Here is a 22,150-nt window from a genome sequence, read left to right as displayed (position 1 = left end):
TAACCTCTATCATGCTTGATCAAGAGGGTCGGCGACCAAGAAATGAGACACGTTTCATCACTTCAAGTATGAAACGCCCCCTCGTTTCTTGTGTTTGGATTAACACCCTATCAAAACACAATGCAATGCAACATGATCAACATATCAATGCTAATGGCATGCAAACAAAATGCAATGCATGCACATGCAAACAATCATACAATGTAACAACATGCAAACAACATGCAAACACAATGCAATACAACATGCAAACAACATGCTATTCTACCAATCACTACAGGAAAAAACACTTTTCGTGACCAACATTTCTGGTCGCAAAAAGGTCAAATCTGGTCGTTAATAGTTTTTACCGACCAAAAAAAGTTGGTCGCAATTTGGTCGCCAAAAGTCCGTCACAGAAGGTTTTTGGAGACCAAAAGTGAAGTTGGTCGCGGAAAATCATCATTTGCGACAACATTCTTTGGTCGCGGAATGCTCTTGAATTTGTCAAAATTGATCCTATTGCGACTAAGAATTTGGTCGCTAAAAGTCTACTTTCTGCGACCATCTATTTTGGTCGCTGAAAGATAACCATTTGCGACGAAAATATTGGTCACAGAAAGTAGACTTTTAGCTACCAGAATAATTCTAGTCGCGGAAATTGATCATTGGCGACGAAGTTTTTGGTCGCTGAAAGTGGGATTTTGGCGACCAGAATCTTGTTGGTCACAGAAAGTGAGTATTGGCGACGAAAGTTTTGGTCGCGAAAAGTGGACTTTTGGCGACCAGAATCTTGTTGGTCACAGAAAGGGTGTGTTTAGCAATTCCTAGAGGCTTTTTGCGACTAAAAACATATTGGTCGCAAAAAAACTTTTAATTTCAAAATTGATTCTTTTAAATATAATGCTAAATTTTTTGTAATACCTATAATACATTTGCAATTAATACATAATTCATGCCCATCCAATCAATTTTAATATACCAATCCAATCTAAAAAAAAAAAAAAACCATCAATTATAAAGTCAAAATAATAATTAATATATTTACAACCACCTGTCAATATCAACATATTACATGCCCAAAATAACCATCCATCCTTATAATAAATTCACCACATCAAAAATCAAAAAAACCATCAATTATAAAGTCAAAATAGTAATTAATATATTTACAACCACCTGTCAATATCAACACATTACACGTCCAAAATAACCATCCATCCTTACAATAAATTCACCACATCAAAAAATATTTAACAAAACATCAAAGATTTCAAATGCATGTCATATTTGTCCGATGCGAAGTATCTCAAAAACTCCACATATATATATGCACAACTTAGAATTAATGCATCGGCAAACTCAGATCCATAAACATGCATGACTACGCCTCTAGCTAGCTACCTGCAATAAAAAAAAAAAATTGAAGAAAGCGTTGTTAATAATAATATATTTGTTTACATTTCTAAATAAAAAATAAAAAAAAAACCACAACACCACCACATTATTACCATCCTTACAGTTCGTGTATTATCTCCTCCATCACTAGTTCAATCCCTAACTATGTAAATAGAATTATTATCCATGTATAGATTGTAAATAGAATATTCTGTTAAGTCAACATTGTGGGGACAACTGTAATGTGAATCAAAATATTATGAAAACATAGTGTAATTTTGCCAAACATTGAGAGTAAATTATAATTTCTCAAATTTTCAGGAGAGATACAATGTATTTATTTATTTGTGTGTGGATATTCAGGATTCTCAGCCATGTCTTTCCCCAACACAAGCTTCAATAGTTAGTGAGAAACCAACAGAGAAAAAAAAAACAAACAACCAGCAATCCAAAGCAACACAAACCAATTAACTAATATTAGAAAAACACACCATCATCTGCAAACACCACCTACTCCTTTATACACATAGTACCTCTTAACTTTACCTTTACATAAAGTAGCCTTTAACAAGATAAAGCCTCTTGAACCAAACAAGCTAACAAGACAGTCATAGAAATGTAACTATGTAACTAAATCCAATAATTTAATACCAAGTCATGTACTGAAAATAAGGCACCTCAACCTATGTCCCTCAACCATCCAACTATGTACCTAAATCCGAATGAAATTAACCTATGAAACCAATCAAATCAATATTAGACCATCATATGAATGGATGCCAACACGACAGTCATAGATCAACTGTCAAAATCAGATCTATGAGCTGATAAATTGAAACAAATCCCAGAAGTATTCACAAACCATCAAAAGCAATAGTACTTACTCATCAAAAGAGTCGTATCCACTACCATTGCCCTGCATTTGTCTCATAAAGTGTTCAAACTGCTCAAAGCGTCCTTCATATGATTGAATTATCCCTTTCAGTGATGCTACCTCTTCTTTAAGGCCCTTAACCTCTTCATCACGTGCTTGTGACCTAGTTGTAGACTTGAATACAGAAGACGGCTTTGGACCAACCCCGAAACCTCTCAAATACCCTGAACGCTTCCCAAGGACTTGAACAATAATTTCCTCCTGTGTTAGCGGAGTTGCTCCAGGCTGTGAAGATTCCTCACGAAGTTGGTCCATCTTTTCCTGTTTGTGTTAAAAAAAGAAAAGAAAAGAAAAGAAAAGAAAAAAAAAAAGGATCAACAGTTATCCTATTTTACAAGTACACTAACTAGTTAAGCATTATATAGGACTATGAATAACAAATATAATGAAGGTATACTTACATATAACTCCGCACAAACTGGTTCAATCCAATCTTTTTTTTTCTTACTCCAATGTGAGGTCTTGAAAAAATCTACAATGTGAGGCTCCTTTCCAGTTTCAATTCCCTACATGAAACATATAAAATGCAAGCTTAGTAATATTGTTAATAAAAAAATTGCAGCATTAACTATAAGTTTTAAAACAAAAAATATGTTACCTCAATTGAGATTGCTGCTGAAAATGACCTTGAACCCATGGTGTGATTATAGGGTAACTTTTTCCTGTTGGCTATATTTCTTGTTGACCGTTTCTACAATGCAATAGAAATATTAACTTAAAAATCAATATCCAAGCATGGTTCCTATATCTTTCCCTCCATCTCTGCAATTTCCTTACTCTGTCTCATATATAATTGTATATTATTTGAATTTCAAAGAAACTTGGGACCTTTGAGTTATTCATTGTAGTGCAATTAAAAGAAACATCCATGACTGTTAAGTTAATTACCTTGTGTGTGTCACCAAGAAACACTTCATCAATCATGTATCTCCAATCTTCTTCGCTCACCCCAACAAATGGTTTACTATAAGGATCTGTACCTTCTTTCACCAACTCTTTGTAATGTTCATGCATATGATATCGCCAGCCTTTAAACAAATGTGTGGCCTTTGTGTCAATGATTTCTTGTGGAAGTGGACTCTCATCATATCCTTCAATCTCAAACTTATCCTGTCCCAATTAAACATAAAATGAAAATTAAACATCTTATATATTAATTACTTCAATCTCAACAACTATAAAAATTAAATTACCCGCAAGGATTGTACAATAGCTGCTCGAATGACTGGTGGAACGTCCTCCCAATTTTTTGTTCCTTGCAATGGGGCTTGCAATCGAATTTGTGCCCCCAATTCGTTAGCGGCCTTGGTGGCATTAAGCCCCACAAATGTCCTCCTCTCAATAGAAACTCCAACAAAAAGCTTCTTCCCACCATGTTGGCTCATGAGTCTACTACTGTTCTTACCCCTAGTTGGACCTCGTACTCGCTTTGCAGATGGACCTATATTATAAACACAAAATGAAACACTATTATAGGCTGCTGCTAAATAAACTTCTGTTGCTGTATATACAGAGCAGATTTTAAGAACTCTCTTTAAATAGCATATGTGAATGAAGATTACTATGTGTCATATAATGTACATAGGTTGCTGCTGCTGCTGCTATATAGGTTGCTGTAGATTTTAAGAACTCTCAAGTTTAAAGCATCATGGAATGTATATGCCTTTATTCAAGCTTGCTATTATGTCATGTTCATGATTATAAGATTACTATGTCTAACATAAGATGATTGAACATGCCTGTAATCCTGACTATATCAGCCTCGACTGCATAGAATGGTAAAATTATTTCAACATTAGGAACATGTAGATGCTCTGTTCTATTGGCTAATTTTTCTGGCCTAACTGCAGCAAGATTTAGCTTCTTAACTTCTTTAACTAACTGCAGCAACCTCCAGGAACTGGACATAGGCCTTAACAGGTTCAAAGGTGAATTACCAACTTTGATTGCTAATTTTTCAACTACTCTTCAACAGCTGATTGCAGGAGCAAACCAGATATCAGGATCCATCCCTGAAGGAATAAAGAATTTAATTGGCCTGACATGGTTGGTAATCTCCATGAACTCAATCACAGGAGAAATTCCAGTGGGTATTGGCAAACTCGAAAGATTGGAGGATCTTCGCCAGTTTGATAATAGAATTTCAGGGGAAATTCCAGCCGATCTTGGAAACACAACACAGTTGGGTCGATTGTATTTGCACACAAATAATTGAGGCTGAAACTTACAGAGAAAGGAGCTGAAACTTACAATTGAATCTTAAAAAAAACACTGTAATTGATCGTAATGATATTAGATCGTAACCAATATCGCTTTGAGCATTACCAAAGACCACTTCAATTGTAACCAACAATACCACTTTAGAGGGCAGAGGGAAGGAGGGAGAGGTTTTGCTCAATGGCAACTGCTCAAATTCTGGTAATATGTTTATTTGTTTGATTGAATCAAATACTTATTTTTCTCTATATATTTCTTCTCTTAAGCTTTAGGCAAGCTAAGGGTAGGAAAAACAGTAATTCTAAGAATCCAAAAAAATAAACTAAAAAAAAATGTCTAGAATTTGTAGAATTTGTAATCAAAGATTAAGATTTATTTATACTGTGCTCCCACAATAATAACTTTAAATATAGACATTTGTTTTACAAGTATAAAATACTATTCTTGTATATGACCGTTTATCTTAAGATTACCCCTAAGAAAAATATTCTAACTCTCCTATTAATTTGAAAAACTTGTCAAGGATTAATTGCGTGAAAAATACTATTTCCAGATATGACCATTTCTACCACCGGAGTGGTGGTGGAGTGGAAGGTGTTGGCCTTTTACACCAGTGAGTAAGACTCGATTTCTAATGGCATAACTAGCGTTTTTCATTTATGGTTGAAACTGATCGTGTTGTGCTCCGTGCGTGACTCTACCTTCTGAGTTGGAGGTTGATGCATTCTCATTTTATTCCGGTTGTGAATCTCTTCATATGAGTTAGGATAAATCTAACCTACACCCCGAAACTTAAGGGGTGCAACGATGCTACCAAAGAATACCTTTTTTTTTCTAATTCAAAAAAATAAAAATAAAAAATATGACCATTTGTATTAATATTACCCCTTCAAACAAGAATTCAGACTCTACTATAAATTTGGAAAGCTAACATCGAGAAAGTCACTTCCTTTCCTGCATAAAAAGAAGATGCAAAAGAGCTACTGGCTGAAAATTAAAATCCTGTCAATCAACTTGGTTTCTTCTACACTTTGACCAACTATTAGAAAACATTAATTAGATGGCATAAATATCAACTATGGGGAAACTTACGTCCAATTCTGATGAAAGCATTAGATCAGAAATCATGTCAATAACCCCTGGTAGTTGGGAATCTTGGGATAAGGTTTTGTTGAGTTGCACAGTTATGTTTTTATCCTCTAGATTTGGCCTTGAATGATTTACTATATTGTAAAACTAATACTTTATGGTTTTCATTCTTATGAAGGCTGTTCAGCTCAACAAATTTGATTACAGACTTTCAAATAGGTTGGACACAGATTTACAAAAGCTTAGATGCAGAGTTAACTATCATGCCTTGAAGTTCACTGATCCTATAATTGACATGGGTGAACAATTGGTCCATCGAATGAAGATGAGAAGCAAGCATTTTATTGCCCTTCACCTAAGGTAATCTCTCTATCGAATGAAGATGAGAAGCAAGCTCCTGAGATAACTAACTCAACCTTAAGTTTTTACTGCTTAAGACTTCGTTAACCTCAGTTAAATTTCATCTCTGAAGCTCATAATGACCACAACTGACAGACCAATCTTGTACTTTTCCAGTGCAGTCTGAGCTCCAGAGAGTTGGTTTAAACACGAATTCCCTTCTGAGACCTCAAATCTCAAATCACACGGATAAAAAAAATGCCTCAAATATCAGGGTGAAAGCTCTTTAACCAAAAAGAAGAAGAAAAGGAAAGCCTAACTCCAATGTATCAGAATGCTTCAAATTCTGCTGCAACTGCTTCGAATAATATGATACATATACCTAACAGTGCTTTGAATCCATTGAAGTGCTTGATAAATAACCTAACATAGTTTTGAATCCACTGTTAGAAAAATAACTACTAGTCGAAGCCCTTTGCCTGCAGCAAAGGTAAAACCTTAGGGCATATGGAGGAGCAATGTCACTCAAAAAGGAATAGAAAGAGAGGGGAAAAGCTATAGACACAACCAAGTCTGATTGGCTTCTTTCTTAAAACCAGTAGTGAAAAAGTCATTTGACTGATAGCAAAAGATAATTATCATATTGAATTTGCAGAATGCTTTGACACTGCCCAAGAGATCAATACAATTCAATCTTAGCAAATGGAGAACATCATTGCAAATGTATTGCCAAAATACAGAGTTGCCTACTTCAGAAAACAGCTGGACATAGGTGGAGGGAATGTCAAAGACAAAATCACAGAGATCGCAGAGATTGTGAACATCACAAGCAACCTAAAGAGGATCAAATTGATACCATGAATTTATTATTTCCCTTTGTAGAGATCAAAGAAAATGACTAGAGGAAATAAGAACAGAAAGAACAGAAAAAATAAATAATTAATTAAAAAAATGTGAGGGTAGGGAACAGATTAGAACTCCTAAGGGTGGAATGGTAAGGTTGCTCCATTGTGATGTGGCACAGAGTATAGTATGGGCAGCCCATATATTTACAGGAAAGAGACCTACTGAATTGTAGTTCATTATATATATATATATATATATATTCTTTAGGTGCCAAGGGAAAAAGTTTAAAAACAACATTCACCACTAGTGGGCTAATATCCAGATGTTGCATGCATGGTAGTCCCAATGTGAAATAAAGGTTCCAGATTACAAAGAATGAGGCCAGAACAATATCATTATAAAACTACCCATTATAATTCCTTCATGACATGTCATAGTAGTCCTAGCCATGATATCCAAATGAAATATTGAATGATAAATATAGCTTAATTTACATAACAAACAAACTGATATAGCCAGATCTGTAACAATCACACAGTTGAAATGAGTTTCGTTAATTTACAAAAAGGACAGCACCAGCTGACAACCAGTTGAAGATACACTGTCTGGATTACTAAACAATAAATGCCTTGCACTCTTTATTGACTAATTGTCTCTCACTTTATCTTTTAGGTGCCGTTTGTGACTTCAAAGATCTCTTTTTTCATTGTCTCTCACAGATTGTCTCTCACAGAGTCATACTTCAATACTAACAAATTTTTAATCATAATCACTCAAAAAAGAGTAAGCATGTAGTAACACTTACCAATATCAACTGTTTGCGAAGATGGAGAGGCATCCACAGGAGATAGACTTGCAAATGCATCCACAGGAGATGCAGCTGGGAGCTCAACCAGGTTTGCCTCTGACATTGAGGTCGTCGACCTCCTCTTAGTGGCTTGCCCAGGTGGCATCTGTGTAGTCTTTGTATCTAACAAATGAATTGTAAGCAACCAAAAGTAAAAATTTAAAATGCATGACAATTTATGAAATTATAAGATAACCTAATACTGTAATATTAGAACCACATTACAAGTCAAGAAATTATCAACAAAAAAATTCATTACAATTTGAATCATCACTAAACATGTCTTCAATTTTTTTATCAACAAACAAAATAAGATTATATATAATGAACACAAATACATCAGGAGCATAGCTATTAAAACCAAACAAATTCAGCAGATTCAGATTAATACACAGATTCAGACAGATTCAGCATTAAACCAGATTCAAGCAGCAGATTCAAGCAGCAGCCACATTTCAGCATTAAACCAGCAGATTCAAAACAGATTCAGCAGATTCAGATTAATACACAGATTCAGACAGATTCAGCAGCATCACCAAACAGAAGAGAAAAAAAAACATAGAGCACTTCAGCAGCAGCACACAGAGGAGACAGTAGAACAAACACAGCTTCAAACAGATTCAGACAGATTCCGATGTTTCCAAATGGACCACAATGAAGCAATAGGTACAACATTCCAGACTTGTTGTAACTAAACATGTCTTCATTAACAAGGCCATGCCATTACAATCAAGAGCATTACAATGAAAATGACTTGATAATGCAAAAAATAAAGGATATTACAATCAAGGCTCTATATCATCATCTGTATCCGAGTTACTATGACTATGAAATTCATCTTCATCATCACTAGGATCATTTGAATGTTGATCATTATCATCACAGATAAAATCATCTCTGTTTGGACCCTCTACATGTACACTTGTACTAGATTGCAGAACCACTTGACTTGGAATAATATCAGGTGCAATATCAGTCCTACGTAAAGTGTTGCTAATGGAATCTGCAATGCTGATTTGGACAATTTCAGTGGTCTCGTCCTGCTGGAACACATCATTCGGAATAGGCAATTCATTAGCATCGGGATCTACATCCTCAAGCTCCGGCACATTCCATATTCCTCGACGTTGAAATCGCTCTACGACTTTCCAATGTTCACCTAATTTGGTATCATTGACATAAAAAACTTGTTGCACCTGACTTGGCAAGACAAATGGGTCATTTTGATACCAACGGCTTCTTACATCAATGGTTGTCAAATGTGTTTCAGTGCGAAATGTTCTGTTGCTACCAGTGTTAAACCATTCGCATTGAAACAACACAACTCGATGCCCGAACATGTATGTCATTTCCCAAACTTTATTCAACTGACCATAGAAATCAATTGACATACCATGATGATCCCCTTGAACAACCAACCCACTATTTTGACTTTTACGACGGTTGTCTCGCTCTTTCGTGTGGAATCGAATGCCATTACAAATACAACCTGAATAAATATTCACTATTGGACTAGGACCATTAGCTAATGACCACAACTCATCAGTTGCTTCCGATGATCCTTCAGCTCGTAATTGATTTATCTACATGAACATGTGACAAGGATGCATGATGTTAATATCAATCTACGAACAGTGAATTATGTTTATGATGAGAGGTTACATATTATCTATGTATTTTATATATTACCCGCTCTTTGAACCACCTAGGAAATTCTTCTTGTTGTTGTCTTGTAATGTCATGTACATTTGCATTTTGTAACTGATTCTTGTGTTCTCTACTTGAAAAATCAAATGTGAATAATTAGTACTTGAGTGTGATCATAATGAAAAGCATTTTGCATAGACTTAACTAAATGAGAACATACTCTAGATATTCATCAATTTCAAAACTATTATACAAGATAAACCAATGAGCCACTTTTCTTTCATTCTCAGACACATCAACTGCCCTTTGAGTTAGCCCAAAAGTACGGACTTTTTGTGAAAAAACTGAATGCCCTGAGCCAACATCACCACCATCTTCATTTCTTTCCTCTCTGTTAAATACGGTTTCAATCCCACCAAGATACATAGAGCAAAAAGTTAGGCATTCTTCGACAATGTAAGCTTCTGCAATTGAACCTTCTGGGTGAGCTCGATTTGCTACATACCCTTTCAAAATCCCAAGTAATCTTCAACAAATAATATGAAATTATTATGTAAACCATATATATGGGTATACTATAATATTAAAAAAAATATAATTTCACATAAAAGAGCATAAAAATACCTTTCGATAGGGTACATCCATCGATATTGCACTGGCCCTCCAAGAATGGCTTCGCGAGGCAAGTGAATAGCTAAGTGAACCATCACATCAAAAAATGCAGGTGGAAAATTTTTTTCTAGCTTGCAAAGTATGAGTACTATGCTCTCTTGTAATTTTTCCAAATCATTCACCCTCACTGTTTTTGAACATAACTGTTGAAAGTAATTTCCCAACTCAAACAATGCAATAGAAATGTCCTTGTTAAGATACCCACGCATTCCAATAGGAAGAAGTCGTTGTATAAGGACATGGCAATCATGGCTTTTCAAACCGGATAACTTGCCGCCCTTTGTGCTCACACACATAGAGATGTTTGCTGCATACCCATCAGGATACCTAATCGATTTTAAGAACTCGCAAAAACCTTGTCTTTCCTTTAGGGACAATGTGAACAATGCAATGGGCTTTTCAAAGGACCCATCCGCGCGCCTCTTTAAGTGCAAATCCTTCCTAATTTTCATATCCTCTAAATCCATGCGTGCTTTTTCCGTATCCTTGTTCTTCCCATTAATGCTCAACAAAGTCCCAATTAAATTATCACATATGTTCTTCTCTATGTGCATGACATCGAGGTTATGTCGTAACTTGAGTGTCTTCCAGTAAGGCAATTCGAAAAATATGCTTTTCTTTGTCCAATTCAGGACGGTATTTTCATCCCTTTTTCTTTTTTGGTTGCTTGGATGCTTCCCAAATGGTTTAAATGTTCCTGAATCCAATTGATTTAAAATTTGTTCTCCTGACAACTCCGAAGGTCTTGCTCGATCATCTGCCTTACCATTAAACAGCTTACTTCTTCGCCAAGGATGGTCTTCAGGTAAGTATCGGCGAGCACCAGTGTATCCTATCTTACTTCTTAACCGTTGTGATGATGCATTCTCATTACAATTGGGACAAGCCAAATATCTTTTTGTACTCCACCCTGACAAGTTACCATATGCAGGGAAGTCATTAATAGTCCACATAACAGTTGCATGCATTCGAAAACTTGCCCCAGTTGAGGCATCATAAGTAACTACACCATCTTCCCATAACTCCTTCAACTCGTCAATTAATGGTCTCAAGTAAACATCAATATCTCTCCCGGGTGCTTGCGGTCCAGGAATAAGCAATGACATCATGGAAAATGGTTGCTTCATACACTTCCACGGTGGAAGGTTATAAGGCATAACTACCACAGGCCACATACTATATGAGTTGCTCAAATTTCCAAAAGGGTTGAAACCATCGGTGGCCAACCCTAACCTCACATTACGTGGTTCTTGGGAAAACACAACATGTTGCCTATCAAAATCCTTCCACGCCTCACCATCGGCTGGATGCCTTAAGATGCCATCATCAACACGTTTTTCTTTCTGCCATCGCATATCTCCAGCTGTTTTTCTCGACATGTATAATCTTTGCAACCTTGGTGTCAACGGAAAATATCTCAAAATTTTATGAGGTATCTTCTTACCTTTGCCATCATTCATTTTGTATCTAGGCTCCTTACAAATCGAACAATTTTCTAAATTTGCATTTTCCTTCCAAAAAAGAGCACAATCATACTTACATGCATGAATAGGCACATATCCTAAACCCAAATCACGTAAAAATTTCTTCGCTTCATAAAGGGTCCATGGAACCTTTTGATCACTTTCTGGTAAAAGGTCTTTCAATACGCCTAACAACATGTCAAAAGACTTATTGCTCCACTTGTTTAAAACTTTTATATGAAGCATCTTAACGACAAATGATAACAACGTAAACTTCTGACAGCCAAGGTATAATGGACGACGAGCATCCTCTAACAATTTATCAAAGTTTCGTCCATCTTCTCTTTGCTCATTATCATTCTGCTCACCCTCTTCATCATCATCAAAAATATGCGCCATGTGACAGTCATTTAACATATCATACAATTCATCTTCCACGTGAAGGCATTCATTGGTTGTCCCTTCATCACCAACACCTTCAATGTCATTGTCATTATTCCACACACGAGGTTGATTGACAGAAACAGTTTCCCCATGGTGCACCCAAGTCTTGTATGAAAGTGATATCCCTTTTCGGATCAAATGATATTCCACATCCTTAAAGGTATGATGTTCAAAATTTAGGCAATCCATACACGGACAACGAATTCTATTATCTACGCCAACATTTGTCATTGCAAATTGGAGAAATGACTTAACCCCTTCTCTATACTCCGAACTCAATCTATTCCTAATTGACATCCAACTCTTGTCCATATTTGGTGACCTACAAAGTGAAGATTATGTTAGGTGAATAAAGCAAAAACCAATTAACTAAAAATGAATTTTATTCCTATTTTGGAGGTTAATTTTGTTATAAGGTGAAAAAGTTATTTATACGCTTTAGGCAAGCATCAAATCTCACATTCCTTCCTATATTATTCGACTATAATAGTTATTGATTCCATTATGGTTGTTTTAGTATTCAATAAGCATAATATTGAACACTAATGCTGCTGCCAAGAAAAGAAGAAAAAAAATATTAAGAACCAACAGGAAGTTGCTACTGCAGCATGAAGCTGCTGCTACAACACAAAGAACCAAATTATATTAACTGAAAAGAGAAAAGAGAAAAGATATGGATTATTTGAAAAGAAAAAAGAGAATAGAGAAAAGAGAATAGATCACCTAGGACCAACACTATGGATATCCAATAGAGAGAGAGAAAAGAGAATATCCAATATATACATAAGAAAGGAATGGTGGGAATGCTTTTTAATAAAGTGTACAGATATATTCAATGAACCATATCTTCATCTTATAGATTTGTCAAATAAATTATTTGTTGTGTACAATTTATAGGATTATTTGTTTTTTTTTTTAAAGAAATTATCGAAGTGATAATTTTTTTTACAACATAGGAGGTAAGAATAAGTTAAATAAATTAAAAACATCTAATTATTAAATTGTTAAAAGTCTATGTATGAAAATCAAATGATAGATATTAAAAAAAAATAAATCAGAAAGTATGTATGAAACTCAAATGATAGAGATATAGATATAGACATAGACATAGATATGGATTCTTCACTAGAAATAGAAATGAGGGCAGTGAGTTGACAAATTGCAGAGAGCATTCGATGAAACAAGATTGAGAATGGACTCAGTTAAAACTTCCCTAAAAGGATGGATAAACAACCCATATTTGTCAGTCTCAAGGCTTAATTTATGCAATTTAAAAAAAAAATCATGCCCGTATTAAGTTTAATTTATTCATTTTAGATTATCTATATATACTAAACTATCTAAAACATGCAGCCTGGTCAAGAGCTTTGTAATAAGTTAATAACAAACTTTTTAGAAACAATAATTTTAAATAATGATAATGAAGATGTCCATGATTAATGAGAATAAAGCATGACCAGTAAATTTCCATGGCATTGCGTCTTGCTAAATCTAAAAGTTCAAGTACACTGGACCAATCACTATTCATTGACTCATAGTTTAAGATAGGACTGTATTTCATACATTAAGTAGGACAAAATTAAAGACAAAATTAAAGACAAATAAAGGGTCAGTAACATATTACAAAGGTCATTAAAGTATAGTTCATTTCTTTACAGAAGCAATTAAAGTTAAGTTTACTCCCAAAAAATATTAAAAATTCTTAAAAATCAATGCACATTTGAGGTTGACTAGATGCTACATTTTGTCTTAGCTATATGGCCAAATAACATGAACCTACTCTCACACTTTGACCCCTAAAATACTTCTTAGCATAGACCTTGTATTCAATCAAGAGCTTGGGTATTACAACAATGTAAAAATGTTTAATACAACAATGTAAAATAAAAAGCATATAATAGGACAGATATTTCATTTTGCTCTGCATTGGGTATTACATAAGAAAGAAGGACCTTTCATGGTTTTATTATTCAAAATTTTGAAATCACACCTTTTACAAATCAACCATCACTTCACCATTTGATCGAGCCACTTATCACATCTTTAAGATTGGAAGTGATTTTCACTATACACTGCCCTATTATAGTGCCATGCTCATACTTTAAAGCCATAGCTCCGTATGGATAGACATTTTATTAAACCTTTCAATTTTCTCTCAGTTTCCAATATAAGATTCATAAGTAAGGCGATATAAATTTTCTTAAAAAATAAGTAAAACTAATTTTGAAAACTCCCAAAACTTAGATTTATATAAACTCACAATTTGCCTTACTTGAATTGTTGCAATACCAACTCAACACCACACCCCTTCCAAGGGAGAAAATGGGACTAAGATATGGGCAAATTTATTTATTTATTTTTTATTTTAAATAAGGTTATGGGCAAGTTGGAAATGAAATACAGTCCTATCTTAATCTATGAGTCAATGAATAGTGATTGATAATGAATTTATCACACATTCAAAAGATCTGACTCAAGCCTTAACACTGGACCAAAAAGACTACGATTGCTTTCTATTAAAAATTTCCATAATATCTTGTCAACTACATAACACTATTAATGTAACAATTGTGTATCAATGCAAAATTTAGCAGAAAATGTGGATAATTCCTTTTGTGTACTCATAGTAGTAATAGAATTCCATTAGAATATTCAACTGGACCAGATTGACCATCAATTACAAGCCTCCTTTAAGGCTGACAAATAAACAGACTAGGTTTAAAACAATACTTAGCAACAAAAGAAAATTTTGCAACTTACAGGCATCCACGGTTACCATATTTATATGACTAATTAAAGGATGTGTAAAAGCATTAATCTGCTTGTAAACCACATAAAGTAACCAAAAATAATAATATGATAATAAAGAGACTACATATAGACATGGGCGGAGCTACAAGGAGGTGAGTGTGATCAATTGACCCCAAATGAATTTTGAAAATGTTTTTCTTTTACCAATGTATAATTATGCACAATTTTTTGGGATTTTCAGAATTGACCGAAGTGGAATTGTTAAAAAAACCAAAGATGGAGTTGCAACGATGAAAAACAGGAAGACAGGGGACCATAAATCGATCGATTATATATATATACATGAACAGAGAGAGAGATTGAGAGAGAGAGACACTAACCTGGTAAGTACAAGGCGGAGGCGAAGATGAAGAGCGGCAAACCCAAGGGACGAAGTGAGGAGATGGTGGGTAGGGCTTGATGAACCGATCGGAAGATCAAGGAAATAGGAAACTTTTTTTTATTAAGGAAGAGGGCAACAATGAGGGAAGATCAAGGCTCAGGAAACATTTTTTATTTATTTTTTTTCCAAACGACGTAGTTTATTTCCTTTTCGCGACCAACATCTGCTGGTAGCCAAAAGATTTGATGTCCCGCCTTTTTTTTTCGCGCTCCCGCCATCACGTTTGGCGACCACATTTTCTATTTGGTCACAAATACTTAACTATTAGCCACCAAAAAAATGTTGGTCACTAAAACACCATCATCCGTGACCAAAATAAATTTTGGTGGCAGATTACTATACTTTTTGTGACCAACTAAAAATAGGTGGTCACTAAAGGTGTTTTTTCTTGTAGTGAATGCTAGGATGGCATGCCCAAGATTCTATCATGCAAACAATGCATGCATGGCAAGTTTAGAAGCTCAAGGCATCAAAGCTAAGAAAGAGCATCTCACAAGAGGCATGCAAAACAATGCTCAATGGACTTAAATTGAATATGGACAGACTTAAATCATGCCAAAATAGTGGCCAAAATGCTATGAAAGGATTATATGAAAGTCAAGATGGTGATGCTTATGCAATGACTCATTGACTAAGCATAAGAGGACAACTCTCAAATATGATCAAGAAGTGACAAACATGGAAGTGCGACAACATTATATGCTCTGAGATAACATGTTAAATGATGTCAAATCATGCACATGTCACAAATGAAGCATGCTAGAGGCATGAAAATACAAGGCTAGTCAAGCCTATTGCACTACAACTATGCAATACATGAACCATATGGCCAAGACAACCCAAAACAGTCCTAGAGCATGTCAAAATGATGCTAAAACATGTATGGAGTATAGCCAAAACAAGCTAGCATGAAGGGCATGAAGCATGGAGTATGCAAGGCCAATGAGCAGGATTACACTACACCTACCAAAACCAAGTATGAGATGACTTCACCAACAAAAATCAGAGTTGAAACATGGAAAAATAACACCAAAAACATGCTGAGATGGTGGCCCAAAAGCCTAGGCAAGATGGCATACATATTGGCTCATATTTAAGGCATAAAGCACCAACCCTCCAAAGCATTGAAAGAGTGAAAGATGTGAGGACATGGTAGTGAAACATACTCTAAAATCACATATCAAATGATGCCAAATCATGCAAATAGCCCAAGCAATGCATGCTAGTGACTTGGAAACTCAACGCTAGTGAGCAAAAATACACTATGGCTATACAAAGCAAGGCATGCATGACCAAAAAAACATAAAACATAGCTTAAGCATGGTAAAACATGAGTAAAAGCTTGCTGGAGTTGAGCCAAAATCATGCTAGAATGATGGTCCAAAGCATGATGCATGTTAGGCTAGATTGCAAGATTACACCACAAGTGTAGAATGCATGCATGAGGTAACCAAACCAAGCCAAAACAGAGGTATGCCATGCTGAAATAAGGCTTGAGACATGCTAAGATGGAGCCAAAACAAGCTTAACAAACATGCTACTTTGATAAGCCAACAAGGCAGGCAACCAAGACACAAGGAGAGGGGATGACCCCCTCTTATTTGGGAGCTCAAAACACACTTTCCACCACTAAAATTCCTCTGATTTTAAGTAGTGAGAAGGGCAAAAAGAGGTGGTCCCAAAAGCTTAAAAGGATGGCACAAAACAAAGCCAAACAAGGCACAAAAGGGGGTAGACCACCCCCAACACCAACAAAGCCTTAAACAAACATTTCAAACACTTGAAAATGAAGCTTTTTGTAGTTGAAAGTTAAGCCTAAAACATCATGCAAATAGGGCCAAAGACTTAATAAAAAACAAAGCTTTAAGGGGCTAGAAACTCACCCTTGAAGAACAACTTCAAAGCAGCAACTCCAGCAACTTTTCTGGGCTAAAACCAATCCAAAAACACCAAAACCAGTTTCAAGGTGGCTCAACTCCAAAGCAAAGGTATTTGAGTAGGTGTTTGTGTGCAAAAATGTGAAGAAACTACACTTTTAAGCACAAATATGGAACAAAAGAGAAATATAGAGATAGAGATATATCTATAGCTCTAGGCAAAATTTTCTGAACCTGAGACAAGAGGGAGGAGGTTCCCTTTTATAGAAAAGCATGCATCAAGCTTGTTGAGCAAGCTTGAAGCTTGAATCAATCCCTCCATACATATGGAGGATGCTTTCTATGCCCAACAGCTAGCATGAAAAATATCTGCAAAAAGAGCAGGAAAGCTGCCGACCAGTTGAAATGGTCGGCCAGCTACTTGCACTGGTCGGCCGACTAGACAAAGTGGTTTGCAAGAAGAGAAGGTGGTCGGCAAGGGGGAGGAGTGGTCTGCACAAAGAAAGCAAGGTGGTGGCATGGCTGCCGACCACTTTTGGTGGTCCACAGACTACCAAGACCAGCTGCTCGACCAGAAAACTGGCTGGCAAGGAAGAAAAGTGGTCTTTAGGGAGAGAAACTGGTCTACCCCCCTTACTCTAGCCTCCAAGCAAAGAAAATAAGGTTTGGTTCAAAACCAATTCAAAAAGGATGCAAGACAAGAGTCTGCAGGACAAGGCACACAGCCGGAAGCCACAAAAACTAGTCTACGGGTGCAAAAAGTGGTCTAAGAGAGGGAAAGGTGGTCTACGACTGCAAAAGGTGGTCTACAGACCTCTGTTTCCCTCTAGACCAAGGCAAGAAGGCATGGTCCAAAAACCAAACCAAAAGGAGAACGATAAGAGGTCCCGAGAGAAGGCGCTCGGCCAAAGGCTCCGGAAACTGGAAACTAGCCTACAAGAGGGAAAAGTTGTCTACGACTACGAAAAGTGGTCTACAGACCTCTCCCTCCCTCCAGGCAAGGTCAACAAGGCATGGTCCATGAACCAAGCCAAAACACAAAGAGTTTAGAGGCCCGGAGGCAAGGCACTCAGCCGAAAACTCTGGAAACTCAAAATGAGCACAAACATGCGCGATCATCGAGCACTCAATCGATGGCGTCTGAGTCTTAAGGTCGGTCAAAAATGGGATATCTACAGTTGCCCCTATTTGACAGAACTCAGAAGTCAAGAAGTGATGGGAGTGAATGTCAAAGCCCAGAGACGACCCATTTTTGACAAGGCCGAAGACTTAGACAAACATGCAAGATAACAAAGAGATGCGCCCGCAGGCAGGGGCAAGATGCAAATGACATGCACAATGCCGAACATAACTTATGATCATGGAAAAAGGGCTGTGTATACAAAATAAATGTAACATTTTAAGCGAATGCTATGTGAAGAAATGCTACAGCAAACCTACACATAAGCAAGTAAACACGAACCAAACTACATCTCATGCAGAGAGGATGTAAGAAAATTAAACAATTCTCACTACGTCTCACGCGGAGAAGACTAAAAGTGACTACCGAAATACCCGGAGTCTCAAACACAACACCTCTTAGCGTATCACACGCAGGAGAGGAGAAAGCAACATCTGTCAACGTATCACACGTAAGAGAGGAGAAAGCAACATCTCTCAACGTATCACACGTAAGAGAGGAAAAAGCAACATCTCTCAGCGTATCACATGCAGGAGTGGAAAAAAAAAACAAAAACTCTCAGCGTATCAGATGCAAGAGAGGAAAAGGTTTCATTTCTTAGCGTATCACATGCAGGAGAAGGAAAGGTACACCTCTCAGCGTGTCACACGCGAGAGAGGGAAGGGTACACCTCTCAGCGTACCACACGCGAGAGAGGAAAGGTACACCTCTCAACGTATCACACGTGAGAGAGGAAAGGCACACCTCTTAGCATATCGTGCGTGGGAGACGAAAGGTACACCTCTCAACATATCACACGCGAGAGAGGGAAGGTACACCCCTCAGCGTATCACATGCGAGAGAGGAAAGGGTACACCTCTCAGCGTATCACACGTGAGAGAGGAAAGGTACACCTCTCAGTGTATCACACGCGAGAGAGGGAAGGGTACACCTCTCAGCGTATCACACGCGAGAGAGGAAAGGTACACCTCTCAGCTTATCACATGAGAGAGAGGAAAGGGTACACCTCTTCGCGTATCACACCCGAGAGAGGAAAGGTACACCTCTCGGCGTATCACACGCGAGAGAGGGAAGTTACACCTCTTAGGGTATCTGTAGACACCCCATTTTTGACCGACTTTAAGACTCAGACGTCATCAATTGAGCGCTCGGTGATAGTGCATGTTGTGCTCGTTTCGAGTTTCTGGAGTTTTGGCCTAGTGTCTTGCCTCCGGGCCTCTGAACTCTTTGTGCTTCGGCTCAGTTTGCGGACCAAGCCTTCTTTTCCTTCCCTGTAGGAAGGGGGTGGTCCTGTAGACCATCCTTTTGTGGTCGTAGACCACTTTTCGTGGTCGTAGGCCACTTTTCCTGCTTGGAGACTAGTTTTCGATTTTCAGAGCCTTTGGCCACGCGCCTTGTCTCGGGACTGCTTAACGCTCTCCGTTTGGCGTGGTTTTTGAACCACACCTTGTTTCCATGGCCTAGAGGGCCACTGTGGTTTGGGAGACCACTTTTGTGGTCATAAACCACTTTTGGTGCTTGTTAGCTAGTTTTCGAGGCTCCCGGCTGCGCGCTTTGCCTCCCGAACTTTCGTCTTGCATCCGTTTTGGTTTGTTTTTGGTGCAAACCTTGTTTTCCTTGTTTGGAAGGTGGTCCAAGGGTGGGAGACCAGTTTCTCTCCCCATAAACCACTTTTCTTCCTGCCAACCAATTTTCTGGTCTGACAACTGGTCTCCTTGGTCTTTGGGCCATCTTTTTTGGTCGGCCACCACACCACTGCATTGTTTTCCTGCTGCTGACCCTCTCCCACTATCGCCGACTAGTTTTATTCCTGGGAGACCACTTGTAGTGGTCGGCCGACCACTTCAAGTGGTCGGCTGCTTTTTGTCACCTTTTTGGAGATATTTTTAGCTAGCTGGTACAGCTGGAGAGCACTGAAACCATCCTCCATATGGCCTTGAACCTTTAGCTTCTCCAAGAAGCTTGAACCTTGCTTCTCTATAAGAGGGAGGCTCCCCCTTCCCCCTCCAGGTTTAGATTTTGGGCTTTGAGATATACATACACATATATCTCTATAGCTCTCTTGGTCTCATATTTGTGCCTTGATGTGTAATTTCTTCATACTTTAACACATAAACACACACTCAAACACCATCCTTTTGTTGCTGAGGTGCTTAGGAGCTGGTTTTGACTTTTTGGGTTTGGTTTGAGCTTGAAAAACTTGCTGGAGTTGTGATTTTGAAGTTGGTCTACAAGGGTGAGCCTTTAACCCTTTAAACTCTTTGTTTTGCTTAAGATTTTGGACCCACTTGCATATTGTTTTAAGATTAACTCTAATCCACAAAAAGTTCTGGTTTTGTATTCTTAATATGTTTGTTTAAGGTCACTTTTGTGTTGGGGGTTGTCTACCCCCTCTTAGGCCTTGTTTGGCCTTGCTTTTGTGCCTTCTTTTTAAGCTTTGGGATCACCTTATTTTGGCCTTCTCACCACTGGAAATCCAGAGGAATTTCAGTGGTAGAAGTGGTGTTTTGAGGTCCCAAAAATGAGAGGGTCATCCCCTCTCCTTGTGTCTTCAATACTTGCTTTGAATGCCTCATGTGTGAGCATGTTTTTTAAGCTTATGTTGGCCATATCTTAGCTTGTATTTGGGCTTATTTTGCTGTGGCATGTCACTGTTTTTACTTGGTTTTGTCACTACATGCATGCCTTATACACTTGTAGTATAAATCACACAAACTAGTCTTGTATGCTTCATGAAGTAGCATGTCATTCTAGCTTGTTTTGTGTCCATTTCAGCATGTTTTTGGTATTTTTTGCCATGTCATACCTCTGTTAGGGTTTGGTTTGGTCACCCCTTGCATGCTCTCTGCACTTGTAGTGCAATTCCATGGAATAGCCTAACATGCATCATGCTTTAACATGTCATTCTAGCATGCTTTTGGCTTAACTTCAAGAAGCTTTTGTCCATGTTTTAACGTGATTTAGCTCTGATTTATATTGTTTTGGTCATGCATGCCATGCTTTGTATAGCTATAATGCATTCTAGCTTGTTAGCTTTGAGCATCAAGTCCACTAGCATGCATTACTTGGACTATTTGAATGATTTGGCATCATTTCATATGTTATTTCAGTCCATGTTTCATGGTCATGCACTTGCATTTGTCACTCATTCAATGTGTTGGAGGGTTTGCCCCTTTATGCCTTAACATGAACCATTGTGTATGCCTTCATGCCTAAGCTTGCGAGCTATCATTTCAGTGCTTATTTGGGGTTATTTTACCATGATATACCTCTAATTTTTGTTGGTTAATTCATCCCATGCTTGGTCTTAATAGGTGTAGTGTAATCCACCTTATTTGCCTTGTATGTATCTTGCCTTATGCCCTTCATCCTAGCTTGTTTTGGCTTCCTTCCATTCATGTTTTAGTACCATTTCAACATGTTCTAGGACTATTTTAGGTTGCCTTTGCCATATGCTTCATGTTTTGCATAGTTGTAGTACAAGTGCTCATGCTAGCTTCAAGCTTTTGGCGCCATAGCATGCTTCATTTGTGTTGTGTACATGATTTGGCATCACTTAACATGTTATTTCAGAGTATTTAGTGTTGCCATGTTCCCACTTCATTCACTCTTTAAGTGTCTTTGAGTGTTGTGCATTGTTGCCTAGTTTGTGGCCTAGCATGTATGCCATCTTGCCTAGGTATTTGAGCCTCCATCTTAGCATGTTTTGGCCATTGTCTTGACCTATTTCAGCTCTATCCATGTTTGGTTCATGCATTTGTGCCATGTATTGCAGGCCTCCTTATTAGCTTTAATGCTTAAGGACCTTTGCATGCCATGCTTGCTTTGTTTGAATGATTTGGCACCATTTCTTACTTAATTTCAGTGCATTTAGTGTTGTTACACTTCTGCATTTGTCACTCCTTGAGCCTTCTTGAGGGTTGTGCTCTTAGGCCTACTTGGTTGGCCAATGCATTGCACATGCATGCCTTGCCTTTTGTGCCTTTATTTTGGTGTTATGGCCACTGATTTGGGCATGGCTGAGG

General features: G+C 37.5%; 1 protein-coding gene across 1 annotated transcript; it reads right to left on the bottom strand.

Annotated features, from left to right (window-relative positions):
• Positions 1-997: 997 nt before the first annotated feature.
• On the bottom strand, positions 998-3,975 carry LOC145816054 (uncharacterized). Its single transcript, XM_082912297.1, has 5 exons — positions 3,505-3,975; positions 3,200-3,421; positions 2,910-3,002; positions 2,713-2,817; positions 998-2,572 (listed from the first exon to the last, which is right to left on the bottom strand). Exons 1-5 carry the CDS (start codon positions 3,694-3,696, stop codon positions 2,258-2,260), a joined length of 927 nt encoding a protein of 308 aa, XP_082768423.1. The 5' UTR covers positions 3,697-3,975; the 3' UTR covers positions 998-2,257.
• Positions 3,976-22,150: the final 18,175 nt, after the last annotated feature.

The sequence above is a fragment of the Camellia sinensis genome, unplaced genomic scaffold (genome assembly GCF_055761805.1).
Source record: "Camellia sinensis isolate YWXY unplaced genomic scaffold, ASM5576180v1 Unanchor3, whole genome shotgun sequence".
NCBI lineage: Eukaryota > Viridiplantae > Streptophyta > Magnoliopsida > Ericales > Theaceae > Camellia > Camellia sinensis.
Note: the sequence above shows the minus strand (reverse complement) of the source record. Positions and strands in the feature narration are given on the sequence as shown.